The sequence below is a fragment of the Thermobia domestica genome, chromosome 8, assembly GCF_964235325.1.
Source record: "Thermobia domestica chromosome 8, izTheDome1.hap1.1, whole genome shotgun sequence".
Taxonomy (NCBI): Eukaryota; Metazoa; Arthropoda; class Insecta; order Zygentoma; family Lepismatidae; genus Thermobia; species Thermobia domestica.
The window spans coordinates 241,529,723-241,554,035 of NC_137461.1; the positions used below are offsets into that span (position 1 = coordinate 241,529,723).

General features: G+C 37.4%; 1 protein-coding gene across 1 annotated transcript in view; it reads left to right on the forward strand.

The window, feature by feature from the left end:
• The window catches only part of LOC145691972 (protein takeout-like), a 78,034-nt gene that overhangs the window by 40,257 nt on the left and 13,464 nt on the right, over positions 1–24,313 (forward strand). The window contains exons 2-4 of the mRNA XM_081767270.1: positions 14,398–14,490; positions 16,251–16,398; positions 18,281–18,423. Of these exons, the coding sequence (XP_081623396.1) occupies positions 14,398–14,490; positions 16,251–16,398; positions 18,281–18,423 (384 nt within the window). The remainder of the gene's footprint in view (positions 1–14,397; positions 14,491–16,250; positions 16,399–18,280; positions 18,424–24,313) is intronic.

Consider the following 24,313-nt stretch of genomic DNA (forward strand, 5'->3'; position numbering starts at 1 on the left):
TTTACGCTGATAAGAACCACCATCCACAGTTTCTGGAAACTGAAATTTAGCCTTTTCGCGATTTTGGACAGCCCTAGCTCTGAAACTATATACTTTTCGCCATAGGTCCATATGAACTTTTTCTCTTATTTTGATGTAAGGAATCACCTCTTACAGTTTGTCGGTATAGTTCATTAACACCCTGTATATTGTTATTTGTTATGAACACTTGGAGTAATTGAATCACTGTCTCATGGATATGCTAATGTCTTACAATAAAAGTATCAAATGTGCTATTGTTTCGCCAGTTGAGAGGTCGCTCATGTCAAAACTCTACATTTAAGGAACGTAAGTAATTGTTGTTAAACTTCCATATGATTTGGTGCAGATTATAAATATTCGTCCCTCTTAGGGAGTATCTAACAGGAACTTGTAAAGGGAGTTTTCCAATGCAAATTAATTACATTTTTTCTTTTATGATGGTGACCATAAAGTTTATTAAAGACAATAAAGAGGATAAAGCGATTTCATTTACGAGATATTTGGAGAGGCAGGTAGAGAAGATTTCTTTGAAATTGTAAAGGTTGTATAGGCGCTAGGGAATGATAATGATTTTAAATGGAATACGGATACCTATCGTTAAGTCACTGTTACCCACGAAGTTTTTAACAGAAGGACTCCATTAACGATCTTTCCCGAGATAATCGCTACAGTTATGGCTTTGCGAGAAACCCTTTCATTCAAAAGTTATCGTGCGGAGTAACGTACAGACGAATACAGTAACATTGCAATCTTCCAATCCCAAGGCGTGATCTCACTAAATTTGGCCGAGAACAAAATGGTGCATGAGTTGATATTTATAAAGGCAAGATAACGGGGGTGCCTCAATTTTGTTGCTCTCTCCTTTGTTTCCCCTGTCAACAAAATGCTTTTGTTCCTAGGTAATTATATATATGCACTTAGAAATTATAAATTATATCGCGTACTTCCCTTTCTGCCTTAATATTCTGGCTAGTGACATGTGTCTAAGAGAAAATTATTGTATTTTTTTTTTTTTTACTCGAATTTGAACTAATTTCAAGAAACTAATCCTTAATCTATGTATGTAAGCATATCATCTTTCATTTGTTCAGTTTAACAAGTAAACATTTAAGAGATTGGGAAAAAAATTTCAGTTCATTATTAATAATTTTCTCTTAACCACTCGCCTATTATTTCAATAGAGCCGTAATTTTAAATGTATGTGTTTTGATAATTTTCCAAGGTTCCTGCAAATCCTAAGTAAAAAAAGAAGAAAAATAATGGTAAGTTTTGTAAATAATTCTAAAGCAAATCCTTAGCCTGGAAAACATCCCATCTATGTTGTTTCTTTCGCTCACTCTATAATTTTTCTAACGTTTGTTAATTATTGTTTTCGTTTAGTTTACTTATTTTTTATGAATTCTTTTCATGCACATTTTGAAGGCTACTCTTTTTCCTTTTTAAGGAAAGTAGGGTTATTAAAACACACAACATCGTTTTAAATTAAGGTGAATTGTGTGAAAAGTACCTTTGTTGTTTTGTCTTAATCCACATTACATAACAACAGTTCAGATCTGCCTATATCTGCTACCTTGAACTCGGATTTTGGTTTCCAAAAGTTTAGACCAGACTAGTTAGCATCTTAATAAACCATAATTTTAGAAAATAAAGCATTATTTTAGAAAATGATATGTTATTTCTCGGAAAATTACCTGCCTATAAAGTTGGTAACCTGTTGTAACTGAAGAATAAAATTTATTATATTCACCTTTTTTTCACTAGAAGGGCAAGGCATTTTAACAACGCTAAAATATGTTCTTACGTATCCATATTGAAGTCTCAAAAATTTTATATATATATATATATATATATATATATATATATATATATATATATATATATATATATATATGTGTGTGTGTGTGTGTGTGTGTGTGTGTGTGTGTGAAATTTTTAAGTTTTACGTCCCACAGATATGCAAGACGACACAGTCCTTTTATGACAAGATACAAGATGAGACTGAACTTTCATGACAAAATGAACACTTTCCGGGACGAGACAGCACTTTCACGGCACATTTTCGAGACGAGCTACATTGATATGACCATAACCGTTTTATATTGTATCCAATATGGCCTATGAGTAACAGTATACGTTGTACTCTCAGATCATTCTACTGAATGTTTAATTTTTTTCTTGAGGTAGAAAAGAGCGTCTGCAATATAATGTAATTGACCGACATAAGTCTACTTTGTGACATGTTTACTTGGACTTATTTCTTAGATATTTGGTGAAAACAGGTAAAGTTATCATTTTCTATATTGAAAGAGAAACAATAAAATCTTTACTGCATGTTATTTTTTCGCTACGTCATATCTTGATCTCGATCTCTTCAAAACGATTGTACACTGAGAAAAATAAGTGGTAACCTAGTGGGGGTTAATGGACAATTTAGCTGCTAGAACCAGTTAATAATTTGTAACAACCCTTCTGAGACAAAAAATGTTAATTTTACGAGGTCGCCGGTAATCAATCAAGAAAGGTTACTAGAAAATGTGTAGAAACAATCCAGTGTTTGGTTGCTATTAACCTATAAAATAGGTTAGAAGAAGGTAACCAATTCAAGAAGGTTAATTTAATTTAAAACACTGTGTTGTTATCAACCGATTTTCACACAAGGCAAATTTAACCCTCCGAAACTTGTTTACTGGTAACACTGCATTACTAGAAGTACAAACAGCAAGGTCGCCATTTGCAATTTTAAGAACGAAAAGTTTTAAGAATTATGAATACATCCGAAGGAATAGGAAAACAGTTATTAAAATATGGATTCTACATAAATTAATAGAGAAATGTGAAGGAAAGTTTATTTACGGAGGTTTATGCATATTCTGAGATTTAAATGAATAAAATGTTATGTGACATGTTTCTAGTACAAATATCCACACTAGATGGTAGCACTACTAGTTGTGTAATTGTCGTCAAATAATTCACACACTCGTAACAATAATTTTGTAATGTGTTCAGGAAATATAATGCGTTTTACGTTGCTTTACAGTACAAATATCAAAATCCTTTTACGTCTTTGCTTATAGGGAAGAGTATCACCCAAACAAATTCTCACTGTTAGTTGTTAAAACTTGTGATATTGGTGGCTTATAGGGGTAGGGCGTCACGAACTGGCCACCTGGAATCTCTAACCAGGTAAAAAAATAGGGTATCCGTAGCTGGCGGAGAAAAATAACCAAGTCACTTAGGTATCTATCCCCATTGGTTTATTTTAGTCGCGATCTTCGTATATACGGTTGGATTACTTGCCTCTTTGAGGCTGAGGAAACAACCGTCGAATTATATTTAATACCTCCACGGAGGTTAACACATCAAATTGATTATTTCTGTTGACGACCAAGCTATTCCTCTTGGCTAAACGATTAATTAAGTTACTCTCCTCTACGGAGGGTAGCTTATACTTTTGACATCAGCTTCATTCATCATCCGAGCTCCTATGATGGCTACGTCCAAGCCAGTCATCTCGAAAAAGAAGACCAAAATCCCAACGAAGATAGTCAGCCGATCTCAATACCGGCCTGAGGACTTCCTTATCCCGCTGGGGCGGCCCACCACCTCCGGCGCTACTGCCAAGTCACGATCATCCTCGACTAACCGGTCAACGACTGACGTTCCATCCCTTGCTCCACCGCAGGACGACAATGCCATGGACTTTACCCTGGTTACTACACCCAAGCGACGTCGCTCGTCCTTGGAGTCTACATTGAGCCATCAATATTCATCATCAGACTTCCCTGTTTTACCGATGAGCAACCGATTTGAGCCTCTCTCTACTCTCACAGCTGACGAGTCTCCTGTGATAGAGCCACGGCCCAAAAGCACCAAAGAGATTAAACCACCACCTATTTACATTTACGGCATCAAAAACACATACAACTTCACCAAAAGCCTTTCCAAGACCCTCAGAGAATCGCCTCAGGTTCGGCATAACAAAGAACGCATCGTGATTCAGGTATCTTCTAGGGACGACTTCACAACTATAAAAAACTACTGCGAACAGACGAAAACTGAATACGCTACTGGCATCGCCAAAAGTGACAGACCCCTAAAGGTTGTCGTTCGCAAATTGCCCATTGATACAGACGTCGCCGACCTTCAGTCTGAACTATTCACCTTAGGCTTTAAGCCACTCACGATTCATCAAATGTCTCGTCGGGGCCCCACTGGTGGAGATAGGGTTCTCATGCCCCTTTTTCTCATCTCCCTCGAGAAAACTCCAAATATACAAGAGATCTATAACGTATCAGCTTTGCTTCATTATAAAGTTACATTTGAGCCGTATCGACCGCCGAGTGTTCTGCAGTGTTACCGGTGCCAACGCCTTGGTCATTCACAGGACACTTGCAAAGCTCAACCTAAATGTGTCAAGTGTGGGCAAAGTCATTTTACAAAAGCCTGTGCCAAACCAGATGCATCCACGCCAGCAACCTGTGCAAACTGCGGAGGGGACCATCCAGCCAATTATCGCGGTTGTCCCGTCTTTCGCTCCTACTCAGATGCTCTCAAGAAATCAACTCCTTCTAGCCGCAGCCCCGGTCCTACTGCATCAACTTCACTGGATGATAAGGCACCTCGCAGCGACCGTCCTCCACCACCAAATCAGGATGCTCCCCCTACGTCCAGCACACCAGATAGTGCGTCTACACCATCCGTTAATGACTTTAATCTCCACTCACTCCTCACTTACATCAAAACCTTCAACTTTGGCCGCATTATCTCTCATCTCAAGAAGGGATTTACTAGACTTCGGGAAGCCACGGATCCTGCGTCTAAGGCTGCTGTCGTCATAGAGACATTCGCTGACATGATTGCTGATGGCTGCTTCTAACCAACCACTCATTCATCACACCATAACTGTTGTCACCTGGAATGCAGATGGTCTTACCGACCAGAAGCGTCTCCTAATTCGTTTTCTAGCAGAACATCAGGTCGATATCATACTCATACAGGAAACTCACTTCACTGCCCAGGTTACACACTGGAGACTGCCCAACTACCAATTATTTCGTCTCGATCGAGTTCAAGGACGGAAAGGAGGATTACTGATTGCCCTGAAACGAAGTTTCAAGGCTAGACAACTCCTTTTACCCCAGTTACACACACTAGAAGCTCTTGCTATAGAAGTCTTCCTCCCCGGGATTCCTCTCATCTTGGTCACGGGCTACCGTTCTCCAGCACATGACTTAGATCCCAATGATTTCGACGCCATCTTGACTTTGGGCCCCAAAATCATATTGGCAGGGGACTTCAATGCAAAACATGGGGAATGGCACTCCAGACGTTCCAACGAAAACGGACGAATATTACACCGGTATCTGCACACATCTCCATTCATTGCCTATGGGCCACCTGATCCAACTCACCATCCTAAAGCAGGCGGAGAACCGGATGTGTTGGACATAGTTCTAAGCAAAGATACCATCTTAGCTACACGTCCTTACGTGATCTCAGCACTGGACTCAGATCATGATCCGGTCCTTTTCAAAATTTCGCATCGTCATATCTCCCGTCCTGCACCCGCTCATATCTCCCGAACTACGAACTGGGATGTCTATAAGCAGGAATTAAACTCTTTGCTCGACATAGCCGCTCGTCCAAATTCTCCTGCGGAAATTGATCAGGCGGTCGCCCATCTCACACTTGCTCTACGTACGGCTGACTCCCTCAGCACATCAATAATTCCTGACTTGCAGTCCGATCCACAATGTGACTCTCCATTACTTCGTCTTTATATCCATCTCAAACGCTGGGCTCGAAGTACTTGGCAGCGCACCAGACATCCACTCTACAAAACACTTTGGAACACCTTAAGCCGCAAAATCAAGACCATCACTAGACGACAAACCGAGCAGTACTGGGAGACACTTTTTCGTGGGGTCACACTTAATGACACTAAAATCTGGCAGTATTCCCGCCTTTTCCAGCGCCGAGAGATTTCTCGTCAAACTCAAATACTGCAAGGTCCGCATGGGGTCATACATGACGACCAAGGGCAAGCAGACCTATTTGCTGCATCTCTAGAGCGCCAGTTTACACCTAATGCGACTCCTGTCGTTCCTCACATTCGGCAGGACGTTCGGGCCACTATGCGCATGCTCCATTTTCAACCAATACTTCCCCTGCCTGAGGTCGTAACACCAAGGGAAGTTGAGCGTCAAATTTGTCACTTGCCCAACAAAAAAGCACCTGGAGTTGATCAGATCCGCCCAGAACTACTGAAACATGGGACACGGAAGCTACTCCTCTATCTTGCTGCTTTATTTACAGGCATCCTTCAGGTTTGCTACTTTCCCCGTGCTTGGAAAGAAGCGAAAGTCATTCTTCTCCCTAAACCAGGTAAAAATCCAACTCTCCCAGAAAACTATAGACCAATTAGCCTATTATCTCATGTGAGCAAACTCTTCGAACGAGTGCTTCTCGCCCGACTTCAGGAGCACGTCACCACTCTAGATATACTCCCCCACCATCAATTTGGTTTTCGTGCTAACCACAGCACAACAAGCCAATTAGTGAGGGTAGTTGACCATCTGACTACCTCTTTTAATCGACGACATTATGTTGTAGGTGTATACCTTGATATCTCGAAGGCGTTTGATAAAGTGTGGTTACCAGGCCTCATTTATAAACTTCGCTTACAAGGTTTCTCTTTACCTTATCTCAAACTCCTCACTTCATACCTCTTTCATCGCTTTTTCCATGTCTCTGTGGGACAGACCAAGTCTGCTCCCAAACCAATTCAAGCTGGTGTGCCTCAAGGCGCGGTTCTTTCGCCTCTGCTTTACACCTTATACACCGCTGACTTACCCATTGTGCCACACTGTTTTCCTGCAACATACGCCGATGACACTGCTTTCTTCACGAACAGCAGCAATCTTCGTCTTTCCTACCACTACATGCAGCGGCAACTCAATGTCTTTCAACGTTGGGCTACCACCTGGCGCCTAAAAATCAACGCGGATAAGAGCGTTGCAGTCTGTTATAGCAAAAGACGCAGCAGAACCATCCATCGTTTATATTATGACAACATTGAAGTTCCACACCGTCTGCATGCTAAATACTTGGGAGTTATCTTAGATCGAGGCCTTACTTTTGGTCTTCATATCAGGGACATTAAACACCGAGCCCTTCGAAAATTGTCTGCCCTCTATACTATTCTGCGTTGCAGTGCCTTAAGTCATGAAACAAGACTCCACGTCTTTAAAATGGTAATTTTGTCCACAATCACCTATGCATGTCCAGCATGGCAACATGCGGCACTCAGTCACTTGCGCACGGTCGAGAGTGTGCAAACCAGGGCAGCTCGTATCATAACAGGCCATGACCGATATACGCGTAATCGTCAACTTCTAGAGGACTTAAACATATATCCTATCCGGGACGTGTTACATCAACACCATACTCGTTTTTGGGCCAACCTCCCCCGCCACGTCAACCCCGCTATTGCAGCCATTGGCACAGCGCATACACACCGACGAACTTACAGGACGCCACGTTTGTAGCATAACTCTTTACCCACACTCTCCCCCTCACTGCGACAGTTGCAGCTGAAGGCCACATGACGTCGTCGTATCTCATGTTCTAGCTCACCCCCCAAAGGTCTAATCATTTTGTTTTCTACAGCTGTCATCGAGTCAGGGACTTTTGTCCGATACTCGACACAAAACTACACTTTCAAGCTGAGCTGAGCTGGCGTCACCCTCAGCGAGGTAAGGCAAACGCTTTCGACAAGATTCTGGGACAATGTCCGCACACAAACAAATCCAGCAGTCGCCCAGATTGGAAACAGACCACCACCGCCAAGACGAACTTATCCAATGCCAGGCCCGCGTTAGGCTAGAAAGAAGAGAACCCAAAGGACTCGCGACAGTTGCAGTCCTTCAGAACACTTACGTCTGCATCCAGCTGCCAAGTCAATAACACACATGGAAGGCAGGAGCTTCGGCTCGAAACTTCACGCAGAAAACCGTCAAGAAATCTCAATAGCTCAATAGCGTCACCCTTTAAACGAGATGACGACAAAAAAAAGTACATACTAGAAATGAAAATAAATTTAGGTAGTTATTATCTATTTTAGTATTGTATTTTTTGATGTGCTCGTGGCTGAGTGAATATCTGTTACTGTTATTTATTAAATAAGTTATACTAATCAAAATACACGGTTAAAAAGTTGTCGCACCCTGTTTCGTTAACCGAGCAGTCGGTTATTCCAACATACTAACAAGGTTACCGGTTACAGGCTATGATTGATAGTGGTAACTACGTGATCGGTTAGCGTACCCCTGTGAGTTATTACACTGTAACCTAGCAATGTTAACCTGTAACGCAAGGTTACGATCACCTTCTCTCGTTAACCTTTTTGGCTTGGCTGCTGGGACACACGACTCTGTTATCTATATATTGACAAACTAACTTGGTTACTGTCCACCTTTTTCTTGTTTACTAGTAACCTTTCTTTTTTTTGCGTGTATAAATCAAAAAACTTCATAATTTATATTTTGCAATTTTATTCGACAGTGGCGCGTATTTTTAATACCTTGGCTAGGAATGAAGAATCTTTGTTGCTTCATAGATACATTGACAATGATCATTAGTCAAGATGGCCGTACATGCAAGTTTTGAATACTTACACTTAACGTTCATACTTACATTAAAATATATAACACTATAGCATATTAAAATTATAAAGTAAGACATTTTTGTATCCATTTACTTTTTCATTACTATATTGCCCAAAAATTTCATATTCCTTATATAATTTAGCATTTTCCCCCAACATCCAGAAGGTCGCACTTTATGACTCTGAACGCCGCATGTCCCCTACTCATGACCTAGATCATATTCCTAATTTATGAGGAGTGTGTACAATTATAGCAAAACATTTTGTACCGTATGTTATGCTGTTTCCGCTAACTGGCTCTAGCTCTCTTTTCCTTGTGGTTCTCCTGGAGGATTGTTCCAAATATTGATATGTGGGTATAATTTCTTCTCCACGCTATTGGTCACTCTCACTTGTACTTTATTTCAATTTGTGGTTTTGTTTTCATTTTTCCCACAAAGTACCCTAATATTTCAATATTATTAAAATTGCCTCCTTTGCACCTTTACAGTAGGTGCAAAACATTCACAAAAGCTGAAAAAAGTGTTCCATTATTTTAATTGATAATTTTTTATATACCCGATTTCATCTTCCTAACATCCGGGATTCGTGAAATACACAATTCATTATAAAATAATAATAATAATAATAATAATAATAATAATAATAATAATAATAATAATAATAATAATAATAATAATATAAAAAGCATCGTTTTCCACCTTAAGATATGTATTTAATAAAATTTGTGTATTTATAATAGGTTTCAGATACAGCACCAGGCCATTTTACGTTCAAACATTTTAACATATATGTAACATAACACTAGAATAGGGTGACCAAACGTCCCGTAAAAACGGGATTGTCCCGTTTTTCCTCTACCATTCCCGGTGTCCCGAAAAAAAATTTCCCGGGACGCCAAAATGTCCCGTATTTACGTACATTGGGTACAAAAAACTTTTCAATCTAAAATTTCCTAATTTATATTATTATTTTCTAAGCTATGTGATTATTTTTGAATATGTCTAATTACTGAGCAACGTCATTACGACGTTTGCGATATTGGATGTGGTGGCTGTGTTGTTTTCCCTCCTAGGCCTCTCCCTCCGTAGATGACTGTGCAAGGGGCTGAAAGTCTTATGAAAAAGAAACTGTTTTTACTCTCTGTTTCGGACGATGGAAGACTGAGGCGCTGTCATCAGTACTGTACAGTGTTTCCGTGATTTAACTAAGATGTAACATACTGTCATTTACGAACGGGGAACAAAGTATAGAACAATAAAACTGAAAGTAAAAAGAAAACTAGTTGTAAGTGAAATAATGTTTAAAGGTAAGAAAAAGAAAATAAAGGGAGTTGGAAGTTGAGAGTAGTTCGTTATAAATTCTGCCGGTGACAGATTTTGTTGATTGACAAATATTGATGAGTGTTTCATATATTTTTAGTCTTCTTGTTCACCTCAACCATAGGTTGGTGGGCAACATGGATATTTTAAAGCTTTTCTCTCGCTTGGGAGACCTAATGTTTTCAAAATTTCATTTTTTGTTAGTTGCTAGTAGTTACTTGTTATTTAATTAATTCCATGACCTTTTCAATAGATTTTAAAACGAAAAAGTGTAAATTTGCTCTTTTTTGTGAGAGATACAGAGAGAGAGAGAGAGAGAGAGAGGGAGAGAGAGAGAGAGAGGGAGAAAGAGAACGGAGAGGCAAAAATATATATTTAGGGGAGCAACCTACCCAAAAGTAAAAAGTTGTCCCGTTTTTTCTAGTTGATCATTTGGTCACCCTACACTAGAATAACAATTTGATCTCAAGATGGTACAGCACAATGGCATTATCCGTTTTGTCTTTGATAAAAGGCAACTTCTGTTTAAATTTCACTTTTCTACCTATGGTAGTATGGTCTGAGTGATGATGAGTCACTCACTCCTGTTTCTTTATATAATAGCACAGGTATATACATTTTAAAACTATTTACAAAGTGAACATTCAGAAAACCTAGCTCATGACAAAAAAGATGTTAACACCTGAATACATGACCAACATCATTCTTTTTCCTCAACCGAAAAGATTATTATTTGTATATTTGACACTTACAAGAAAAATATCCGTTAGAACATTCAAATGGTCCGCTAGAACAAACAAACTTGCACAAATCGTTTTTATTTGTAAAATCTGCATCAGTTTTATGTTTTACATCCTTACTTCATTATATACAGGCCTATATATGGAATATACGTGTATATATATACATGTTTGTGTGGGTGTGTCGCCTGTTTATTTCAAGAACGACATATATGAGACCGGGACTTGTTGTGACAAAAATCAGTTTTTATTTTTTCTAGGATCTTGTTTTTATTAAATGTCAGAAAATTTTGTCTTAAAATAAAGTTTGGACATTAGACTACTTCCATATTTTTTTTTCTGCATCTGTATTTTTCATTATAAGAACAATACAATAGAAAAAACAAAAACAAATGTTTTGTCATAACATGCCCCTTGCTGGGGTAGGTTGTGACTTTGATCGGGTAAGTTGTGACATAAAGAAATGTGCCCGATTTCGCTAATGTAATTTTAATATAAATTGTGCTAAACATAACGTAATGTTTAGTAACAAATATATTTTGCATACATAAAGAAACTACTTTCAATTTTTCATATGAATACTGTTTCTAAATTATCGTTATCGTACACAATTAAATGCGCCAACAATACTTCCTTCCTAATACTCAGTTTTAGAATCACAATTTCTTTCAGAAATGACTTATGATGCAAACCTAGACTACATAGATCCCCTATCATCGTCCGAACTGCAGTTGTGGCATACATAAATAGGATTACCTTCTGTGCACGCTTAGTGTGACCACTGGTTACAGTCAACACATTGAGCGCACGATTCTCTGGGTTTGGAATTAGAAAATGGTTCCAGACACACAAGACAAAAACAATCATCTTCACTGTCATCGTCACTATCATTTTCATGTTTTGAAATTTTCATCCCCTTTTTTAATAGAGCTGTTCAGAATATTACGGCTAATACCCTTCTTCAGAGACTTTTCATGTCTTGCTCCTGCATCTGCTTCTAATACTTCTTTAACTGGAGTATCAGTAAGTACAGCGGACACTCGCTTCTTCCTTCCTCGTTTAGTTTCCTGGGTGTAGCTTTTGGTAACGAATGAAAGGCGCTAGGACTAACATGATGAGGATTACTGTCATTTCTGGATGTTTAGTCTTAAGGCATTATTTGCATAGACGACAGTTGTGTTTTTTATTTACCTGTAGAAGGTCTATTGCCAACAGCCGATAAGGTTTCAGATTCTTTACGGTTTGTTGCTGGATAAGGCTGGTTTGTTTCCTTCACAAGTAAATCTGGGAGTTCTGAATTCACTTCTTGTGTAATGTTAGTTGGTCCTTGTTCTTCATTATTAGGAATGCGCACGAGACAAAATTTGTGGCTGTCTCGTCTCGAAAATGTGCTGTAAAAGTGATGTCTCGACTCGAAAAATGTATATTTTTCTATTGGAAAAGCCGTGTCTCGACTCGAATTTTGTCAGGAAAATCTTGTCTCGACTCGTCTCGTGCGCATCCCTATTCATTATGACCTGAAAAGTTCGTTGAGGATGAGGATATTGTTGAACTTGAGTGATGTGTTAGCAAAGTACGTCCTAGTGATAACTTTATAATGTGGTCATCATCTTCAATGTAATGATCAGTAAGCTGCTGTGCCAAAAATTCATCATCTCTAAAATGTCTCTATTAAAGGGATATATACCAGTTATTCTGAATGCATTAGGAATATTAGATTTATTTACACTAAAAGGAAATGCCGTTTTCACAATAGTCGGAATGTCATAGATACTAAATGCACACCCAGGATTGTTTTCCATCCCTGCATCCATTCCATTTGCAACTAACTTTTTAAATGAAGAATATACTCCGCTGTCAAGGGGTTGCAGCTTATGGGACGTGTCAGGTGGGAATGACAGGAGAATAACACCATTTTTCTTGGCATAATTGATTACCTGTACTAAGATATGAGATTCATGGTTATCAAACAACAAAAGGACACGATGTTGAAGAGAACTGCCTGTATGTTTGACAAAATGCTCCATGAATTGCACAAACAGGTCTTCTGTCATCCAACCTGATGGATTATTTCCTGCAGTACTTCCAGCAGGATCTTTACCATGAAATCGAAATCGGTCGACTCTCTTCTCCATGCAAATTAAGCTGAGTCCTAGGTTCTAATTATCTGCTGCAGAATTTGTACAGTGATTGTCTATTAACCTCATATTATGCTGCACTTGTCTTGAAGATCCCTTGTTTTCGTGGTATGCTCGTGTTGCATCTATGTGCACTTCAATTGGTATCTGGCCTTTCTCTTTCTCTTATATGTTCGTACCATCTGCAACGAGAAAGATTGAAGCAAATATTAAAATGCAAATTCAAATTGCTGCAAAGTACATGCAAAGGGATGTTGTTGTTATTGTTGTTAATGATGATGTGTTCTGTCCAAAGGCCAGTCTTTGATTCAAAGTCTCTGGGCAAGGTGAACTCATGGCGGTTTGCCTTTCTTTTCCATGGGATGGTGATGATGTCCTAAGGAGAGACCTACAACAAATGATGGGATCCGAACCATTTGTGTCTCCACCGGGAATCAAACCTGGGGTCCCTTGAGTACACTCATCCACAAGAGACATATGCAAAAGAAACCAGTCTAAATCTGCAAACATTGATGCATATACAATCAACAGTGTGCTAATGATTTTATGTGTTAGAAATCGGAAATTTCTTCCCAATACTAATAACCTGTCCACTTCCTAACAAAACATTAATAATATCCCTTATGTAAAATTAATAAAATTAATTAGACAATAGACTTCCATTGTCTGGTTTTCTGTGGGGTCAGTTGTGAAATTTGTCACAATTTACCCCTAGAAGTATGTCACAACTAGCCCCAATGGGTATTTCTTGCTTTTATTGGCAATTCAGTATTTCAGTTTTACTTTACCAAGAAACGAAACCGTTTACATGCGTATTATAGTTGCTTTAGTTTCTAGAAAATACCATTAATATTTCCAGCTATTTTATATTGAAGAAAACATAAATCAAACTTACCTTGAAAAATAGATCAAGACCTCCACAAAACCAACTTTCTTCTTTGCTCTGGCTTGGCGTGACTCACACTGATGGGAAACAATAGCCTATGAATTCGTGACTGTAGGCGTCAATCAGCGTCGCCAGGTCGTGTATATTGTTTTCACTTTTAATAGAAACATAACTGTCACAATCTGCCCCTGTCGCAACAAGCCCCGGTCTCCTCTCTAACTCAAAATTTCTAAATTTTCAGGAGAAGCGTTTGAAGTTTCGAAATGCAATGAAACAAACGGGTGCAAGAACGACACAAAGTGCTCTCTAGCGCCCAGTTTTGGAATCACACCTTTTTTTTTTTTTTTAACCAGAGATAGACATCAAGATTAACTTTCATTTGGTACCCATAAATCAATAAGAGCGATTTTCGAGTTAAGTCGTTCTTGAAATAAACAGGCGAATGACTCTCTTATGAGAGAAAATTCAAAAATTTGGGTCAGATTACTGTACATGTTAATATCATGGGTATTATAAAAGATATGTGTTCAACAATAGATTGACAATAATCATGAAACCTTATTGACGTATCCTAGATAGTAAATAAATTATTAACGTTTGTGTTTCACTTCTATACTAATTGCAGCTGATTGGCTTCCAAGATGCAACCGGAATGATCCTGAATTATCCGAATGTGTCACTAACATGGTCCTCACGACATTGAGAAATTCAATTAAAGGTACGTGTACTCCTTTTGACCAAGTTCCGTATTTTGTATTAGTGATTTTATAATTGTTCAAGTGTAAGAATTATTAGAATAAATCTCGGCCGAAGGTAGTAAAGGTAATGTGTTAAATATACCCATGAAATCCATTATTTCATGACACCTTTACAATGTGATATTAGAAGAAGGAAATAGCTGTTGTAAACAAGTCTTGTGGGTCTGAGAAAAGACAATATTGTACCTTGTTTCCCTATTCAAAAGTGGCTCTCGTTCATATCGTATAGTGACGGAATCAGAGCTATTGAGTGGATGACCATATTTTTGACGTTCAGTTTGCATAAAGTTCACTATGTGATACCTAACGATATCTTGAAAAGGGCCGTCCGACTTGTTTCTAATCTTCTGTTAATATAGAGGAAAAAGGAAATGTCTAGTTTTGTGTCCCACGATTTGCCCTATAGGCTGAAAGTGACGGATGATTTGATTAACAGAAGTAAACAATTATGAAATAATTGGTGGAATGAAAACGTGGGAGGAAACAGGAAAACATGAACGCCATAATGTACACCACAAACTTGAGTGACTCAGAACCGAACCGACAATCCCTCGCATCTGAGAAGTGCGCTCTACCACTGAACCACTATATTCACCTCTGGTGCTTGGGGTCCCGGGTTCGATCCCAGCCCCCGCCAAGTGAACTTTGTGGTGGACAAACACCGTGTGCGTGGGTTTTCTCGGGGTTCTCCCGTTTCCTCCCACTTTCTTCATTCCACCATTTCATTCATTATTCATCATCACCGTCTCCTTTAGCCTAACCGGCATAAGCGTGGGACGTAAAACTCAGAGATTTCATTTCATTTGAACCACTATATATCCAACAAGTCATCGATTGCTTGGCTGGCGTTGCTGATTGCATCTTACTGTTGAACCTCCTTATGTGCCTGTCTATCTTGTAACCGATTTCAGCTTCATTGACTGCCCTTTTAATAATGTCATAATTGGAACTAGTTGTCCACACCAAGTTGTCGACCCGTCATCACATTTCCTGCACGTTAGTTGACTTTCTTTGGCATCACGTAAAATGCAGCACAGCTAACGACTGTTAACTTGACTCTAAGCTATTAGAAATTAACGTGACTGGCAGGCTGATACGTCTTATGTTCGTACTGTTTAGTAAGGATGAAGAGGGTTTGCATATTTTCGCCTAGATGTTTATATAACCTATAACCCTTAAGGTGTTTTTAAACATGGCTTATTAGCGTTACAACACAGAGTGATACTAAGGGATATAAATTATTTATGTGATTATTAGGAACGAAATATAGTCAGCAAAAAGAGGAGCATAGTCGATTTTAATGTTACGATTTGACAACCACGCTTCCTAAATGAAAGAAAGACATCGGAAACCGACCAGCAAGGCAATCAAATGTGGTGTCGAGTAATTTTTAACTTAGCTCGATGTTCAAGAGTCGTTATTGGCCGAAAAACACCGAAAACCAGTGCAAGAACATTGAAAACAGATCATAACATATTTTATGAAAGCTTCATCTGAAAAGTCATGTCCTTCACAAAAATAATTTCGTAAAAGGTGACACAAAATATACCACATTGTTCATTACTTAATATAAATGTCAAATATACCGTGTAAAGGTTTACTCACAGCAAAAAATAAAAAGAATACGTTTTTAGGGATAAGCATTATTGTAACGATATTTTCCCTTTGAAATAGACACCTATTTACATAATAATTATTTCTTTCCTTTCGAACACATTAGGTAACAAGGAACTCGGTGTAGCACCATTGGAACCAATGTATGTGCCGGAGATATTAGTAACATTTAATAGAGAACCAATCACACTTAAATTGAGTGCACGGAATAATTTGCTACATGGTTTCAGTACAATGAAGGTATTAAGTAATGCGTAAGTGTTTATGATTTTTATATTATTTTACTTTTACAATGATTTCTGAACTGAATAAGCGTTCGTGAACAAAAAAAAAAAAAAGAATAGTTAACTGGATTTTGAATGTCTGAAGGGTATGACTAGTTTCCTGTTATGAGACTTCTGTCGATTTGATTCATATATACATAGTGTTCTAAAAATGGCACCCACGAACCACAGAACACTATTGGTCACTACTCTACAGGTCAAAATAAAACGAAAATGTTATATGATGAAATACCCTACAGAACACCTCTCAGCCGCTATGGGAAATCAAAATTTCACAATGTGGCAACGTCGCATATTAGTTTAGAACCATTAGCACTACTATGCGAATCCATCAAGCAGTTACATCAATTGTCGCGCTAATAATTGGCGCTATAGTCGACGTCTATCGACTTTAACTGTCATCTGGCAAAATCGATGTAAATATTTGATGGATTAGTAGATCTACTCTATGGTTTTTTATCTGCAACATTACCTCATGGACAGTGCAATTCGTGTCTCCAGGGGAAGACAATAAAAGTATAAAAATATATTTTTTCGCTTTGTTTTAACTAGTGGTAGGCACAAAAACCGGTTTTTGGGTTTTCGGATTTTAGAAAAACCGAAACCGGTTTTTGAACATTTTCAAAAAAATGGTTTCGGTTTTCTCCAAAGACCGGTTCGGTTTTTCACCGAAACCTGTTTCGGTTTTCTTCAAAGCCGGTTCCGGTTTTTTTTCCAAAATATATTGTATTTCTGACCAGAATAGTGTTTCATTCTCCGGAAACGGATTCCGTTTCCACAGAAATAGTTTTATGTGTTTTCCAAAAGTTTTCACCGAACCGGTTTTGGAGAAAGCCGAAACCGGTTTCGGTGAAAAAACGAACTTGTTTTTGGAGAATACCGAAACCGGGTTCGGTTGGAGAAAACCGGAATGTCGGTTTTTCGGTTTCTCTAGAAACTGGTTTCCGGTTTTTACAAAACCGGTTTTGCCTATCCCTACTTTTAACTTGTAAAATAGCATTCTGTGGTCCGTTGGCCCCATTTTTAGAACACCTGATATATTATGTATATTGGATCGTATATCTTTCATGTGGGATCTCGAATTACCTAAGGTTTGTAACTGAGTGAAGTACCTTCACCAGAAATATAATGTAGGTCCATACGCAAAGAAAGCTCAAACAGTAGTTACTTGTCTTAAGGAAAGTCTCTAGACTAAACTTTAACAAAGTTTTCACTGTGAATTCTTTCATTTGTAATTTTGCACAGTGTGTTTTGTAGTTTTTGTAACAAATTTATACTATATTTAGAGAGTTCAAATAAAAAATTTATTAATTTTCTGATATTCAGTGGCCATTTTGTATAGGCCTTTTTCTTTTTTTTTTCTTACAAAGCTACCGGTAAACGCTGTAATCCGTTATTTTTGAAGGTATTGATTTAAAAAGGAAAACATCTGAAAGAGATTTAAATGTGCAACATTTCATATTCAGTGTGCGTTTAAGTCTAGTTCGTACAAATGCATTCTTAAATATATATATATATATTGAAAGTTAAAGTTTGGAAAATGGTAGTTGTCATATTTTGAATATTTGGAAGATAGTAAAAGGATTCACCACGATTTCTTTTCTAAATATAGGTTTTGTTGTATTCTACTTTCTAAAAATGATTGAAACTAAGAGACACGTTCTTCGTTTTTTTTTTTTTATCATCAACCATTGTGATTTTTTTTTTTTTTGGTAATGAACTATGTTTAATCTAAAATATCTGAAAACGGACACATTTGAAAAAAAAATCTAATCTTTCAATATATCTAAAATCACAAAATACAACTGAAACACTTTATAATATAAATTATATATATTTTTTCGTATTTCAGGGTAAAATTAGATAATGCAATGAATTTACATGTGGATGCAGAACTCTCGTTTCCACTTTTTTACGTTGAAGGCTTGTACAAAATGGATGCAACGATTGCTTTTCTGCCAATGCGAGGAAAGGGACGTTATAACATGACTCTCAGTAAGTTTATCCAAGTTTCCCATTACTAATTTAATTATGAATTACTTCTAATTAACTCAATACTTCAATTCAGTCAATTAATTATTGAAACTTAATGTACTCTCTTCATACAGTGGATTGTCATCGTCCAAAGGGGAGTGTGGGAGAGGGGTGCGGCTTAATTCATCATTCATTTGATCACATTTTATTTTACCCCCTTTGCCTGCGCTCTGAGTTGCAAATACCATTGTCGGACTTCTCGGGATTTGGCGGACCCTTAGAAGGAGATGCTCAATGGGTGTCTTCCTCTATTTGAGGTAGGAGTGCAGTATCCCGTTGTTCTTTGGTTCAGTTCAGTTCAGCGTTTTGATTTTATCGTATAGAAAAGCTGTAAAAATAAAAAAATAAATAAAAAGCAAAAACGTTTTTTTTAGAAAATATGGCACCAGTTTTCTACATCCTTAAATGTTTCGTGTTTTTATTAATTCCGGTTTTTATTCCTTTGTCGTGTTATTATTATTATTATTCCGAGGCAATGTGCGATGCTTGTCTTATTCTCCTTGGTCCCAGGTTGATCCTTCTGTTAGGACTTGTCTACAGGGCTACTAGGGAAGTGTTGTTAGTTCTCTCTGCAAAGGCTGTGGTGATCTCACGCGTTCTTTTATTATTATTATTATTATTATTATTATTATTATTATTATTATTATTAGTAGTAGTAGTAGTAGTAGTAGTAGTAGTAGTAGTAGTAGAATAGTAGTAATAGTATTAGTATTAGTAGTAGTAGTAGTAGTATGAATCATTAAAACTTCAGTTGATGGTAATTAGTTTTTATACTTTCCGGGTATATCTTTATGCATATACTTTCTCTGAAAGAAGCCCAAAACACAAAACAGCATGAGCAAGGTATTTACGTATATGCATAAAGATATATTGGAAAAGACAAGGTGACAACTGAAGTAATTCTCTGCCTTTTATTAGAGGTATAGTTAAAAGAAGCATCCCAGTTAGATTAAGAGTTTCTCTGCTTTTGTTATTAATAAAGTAATTGCATACACTGTCGGACAGATTAAAGATATTTGTAAACTAAGAAATGGTACACTGGAGATTGGAAATAGTCAAAGCAAAGCAACTATTCAAATTAGACTACATTGAACTACTTTGCGTCACCGTAGGACCACAACGTCTGTTGAATGTTAGCAGCGGAGTAATTTGATATTGAGATGTTCTAAAGGTCACTGATGAGGTTTAAACGTTATACAGCAAACCAACATGTCGTAGAAGTAGCGCGGATTAAATATAAGAATTCAGGTGGACTGCGTCCAACTCAAATCACTGAGTCTTACTTTCATTTTGCCTATGCTGGCTGAATTTGTAAAGATTCGGTATTATCGCCTTAAAGTTCGAGCCTACATTCCTGGAGCGCCTGTCTTATGAAACAGTAAAACGCTTAAGAAAATGAGGTGTAAGTGAAGTCAAATGTACTTGTAAAAGTGTACATTTTGACTCAATTGAAGGTCGTCTCTCACACAAGGAAGTCACACACACAAACGTGGTGGCAAAAGTTCAGTGGCTAGTGCTTCAGGATAAATGTGTGGCTTTTATGGTCGTGTTACTATTAACTGTTTAGCTAGGAAGGTGAGAATTAGTAGGGAGTCTGTTCATGCCCTATTATATGACATTCTGTATACGAGCAAATTGCAACTCCGGTCGTTGAACCTTTTCAAAATCACCAGTGTGGATTGTGCACAAAGCTTATAGACCTATACTACAAGAACATGGATTCTTTTCTAAACGGGTTAGTAATGGTGGATTAATGCTGGTTGTATTTATTTGAATATTAAACCAAATAAATGAATAAAACATGGAAACACACCACAGCTTTCAGCCTCAAAAAACTTAAAGTGCAGCAGTCATCTAGCAACGTCTTGTCTATATTTTGGGGTTTGTATCTTGACTGATTACTTATAAAAAATGGCTAGGATCACATGAATATGTTACCTAGGTACATGAATCTTCTGTGAAAGTCAGTAGAGACAACACTTAATTTTGCTTGCCAATCTAGCTACGGAACCCTACCCCCACACACCTTATTCACTCATTTTGGTTTCATTCGACTACTTCTTTATTTCTAAATATGAAGAAACATTTGCTGGGTAGGACGTTTAGCAGATGATAATGTCATTAATGCAGTGAAAAACGTATTTGCCTACAACTTCTCACACTGTTGTTCAGATGATATTAACAAACTGATCAATAGAAGTAGGAAATATAAGACAACACGAGACGAATAAGTAGAAATGGATGCATCCTTGGGCAAATTGCAAACACCTATCTAATCTCTGTCTTATTGATAGTAAGAACGTTCTGGCCTTGTTGTTCTTTGGTTGCTCTATACTTTCTTACCCTTGTTGAAGACTGGGTTCGATACAAAATACTGGCGAATTTGACATCAAGCGTATATAGTATATTTGAGTAATGATGCAGTGCACATGCTTCTAATATGTTATAGTAGTAGCGTGGAGATTGTACTAGTATAGTGCATGATATAACAGAACACTTTTCTGCAGGTGAAGAATGCCAGTTTTTGGCTCACATAGTTACTTAAAAGACAATCTCAAATTACTATAAAATTATTCAAATCAAGGTCCGTCCAATTTAAATTATAAGAACTTATTGTTAGAATCGCATAAATGAAACACAAGAATTACAAAAATAATGAGAAATAGATACGATAGAAGATAAATTAGATAAGGTAGAAGGTAAAAGAGGAAGTGTGATGTGATCGGAATTTTTCTTAGAAGACACGAATACTTTAGTGCATTCAACCATCGTTGTCCCTTCATGATTTGTCGTCGCTGTTTACAAAAGATCACACAAATGCCCTTGCTTTATGGTAAACAAGCTTAAAATGTCTTTGACTAACGGATTACTCAGCCCATTAAACAATTAGGGACGACGATTAAGATATTTGATGTAGAACTCAAAGATGATCTCAATCCTGGCCTGGGCGTCATCTGGGATGGTTGCTTTTGTAGCAATGAGCTTCTCACAAGGACTAGATTGGTCACTTGATCTGAGAGCAACCTCTTGTTCCCAAATGGTTGCCTTGGGAGATGTTATTGATTGATGAGAGCGGTTGATTGGTTTCGTTTGAAAGGAGTGCTGGCGTCCTGCTAAACCATCTTTAGATAATGACGAAATTAATTGAATAGTTTGACCTGACTTGATACAACAGATATATACAGGGTGCCCCAGGAGGAAGGGGCAATATTTTGGGAAATGGTAGTATGGGTGATTCTAAGCAAAAAAGTTCATATGAACACAGATTCTAATCTCAACGGTTTGAGAACTACAAGTTGTGAACCATTTTTGACTTTATATTGCATATTGCTCATCCTGTATTTACTCTACAGAGGTGAGACATAGCGAATTTCAAAGGTGATGGAATGGCGTTTCGAACGGTATGCAACATGTGGTAGTGGTATCTTTGGAAGGGAAGGTATTGAGGGAAATTTAGGAAAGTTACGATTATTTAAAGAATTGGATGGCAACACTGATTCCCAAATACCCATCAATAACTTCTCTTCCAAAGACACTACTGCCATAGATTGCTTACCGTTGGTAGGGTCATATCATCATTTTTCAAATCCGCTGTCTTACATCTGTAGAATAACTACAGGGTGGGCAATATGCAATATAAAGTCCAAAATGGTTCACAACCTGTAGCTCTCAAACCGTTGAGATTAGAATCTAAGTTCATATGAGCTTTTCTGCTTAGAATCGCGCACACTACAATTTTCCGAAGTATTGCCCTTTCTTCCTGGGACACCCTGTATATAGATATATAATTGAATCAGCGAATTAGATGAGTGGTAATTCTCAGTAAACTATTGCTATTTTTGTTTGTCTGACAATATTGTCTTTACAATTGTCAGATTGAGCCATGCTTTGAATATTTTAAAACGTTTTTAAATTAATGACAAATTAAACAATTCATCTAGGATGTACTCCTGGAAGCTGCACACTTTTAAATTAAGAGCATCAAAACAGAGGAACAGTAAAAAGCAAGCAAAATATAGAGAGAAAGGTTAACATTTTAGAGTAATCGTGGATTCATGTGTAGCATGTCTGGAAAATCTTTGACTCCCTAATCATATTCTTCTTCAGCTTCAGTGTTGCCTTTACAAACGTCAGATTGATTGACTTTCTCCACAAATATGTTCATGGAGTTACTGAAAATGGGAGAAGCAAAATTTGATATCTATTATACGGCATCCAGTTGGAAAATAAATATTAACCAGTAATAACATAAGAGCTAATTTGGGGATGGGCTATATAAATACGGTATATTTTTCACACCAATAACATCATCTCCCAACTCCCTCAATAAGCAAATTTCAAGAAGACATCAAACGAGAACACCATCGTGGCTTCGAAAATAACTATTGAATATATGACGTCCAACAATGGTGTTTTCTTCATATACTTCTGAAATTAAAGAGACACACTCCTAAACAGAAGATCTATTTGAAAGTAAATTTCAGTATTTAATGGACTTTGTTGTCTGTAGAAGTTCACGGTAAGTTTATTGAAAAAGTACAGAAAGGAGACTCTCAAAGAATTTTTCAAGCGTTACACCAGAAATTCATTCGAGCTGGTCAGTTAGAAGACAAGGGTGATTTTTCTTTCCACAGCATGAAGATAGTGCTTCATACGAAACAAGAACTGCAATCAGAAGTAGTCTTCTCCATTAGTACTTAAAGGGGTATCCCTATACTTCAACTTCCTTTTCACAGTTCCTTTCACCGATAACGGAAGATGGTAAGACATGGATATTTAGATAGAGAACATACTAGTTCCTGTGTAATTTCTTAAACCGCTTGTGATAGGTCCTATAGTTTGTATGTTAGAGAGTTTTGAAAAATGATTTTTCGAATTTTCAATGCATCATAACTCTGAAAGGATGCATTTTTCGGTCCATGTTTATTAGAACGTTTTTCTTTCATTTCGTATAAGGAATCGCCTCCCAAAGTTTGTCGGTGGAGTTACCTACCACCCTGTATATATATATATATATATATATATATATATATATATATATATATATATATATATATATATATATATATATATATATATATATATATATAAATCGAGAATGTAAGAGAAATTTTACGACTGTCGTAGGCAACACTAGTTCTCAAAACTTTTAGATCTAAAGTAGTGCTTAATGTTACTGATTTATAATATAGAAACCATAAGTGTATAAAGTATTTGTACGAACAAAATTACGGTCATTTTTCAACGTTTATAGATACGCAGGTCAAGTTATTACACAATATTCTCCAATAATAATAAATGTTGTTATATCACACCCTGCGTGAACCATTCCTTGCATGGAAGGATTATGTTAATTTTTAGATGAAATTGATTTCGAGGCGAGATTAGAAAAGTTTTCCCAGAAGCAATACGATGAGGGACTTCTACAAAAGCTATGAGACAAGACGAAAGGACTTTATTTGTTATCTCGTCTCGTACTACGACCAACATTACTCGTTAAAAAGAACTCGAAACCTCACGAGCCGCCCACTCAAATGACCAAGTCAACAGATCTGCATCCCACCTGAGATATGTACGAACATGTTTGAGTGTAAGTGTCTTAGTGGCGCATCACCATAGAGCAATGCTATACCCTGTGAACTAGACGGTCACACCTTAGCCTCTAATATTATATAATTCTAACCACTAATTTGCAGTCACAATTTGCTGCTCATCTTGTAATTAACCACATTAAGGACTTGACAGGTAAGCTGATACTGATAAAAGACTAGTAAATAGACAAATAAAAATATCGATAAGGTAGTTGGTGGTTTTCCTGGTACACTTTTCGGAATTATACATTACTAAGAAT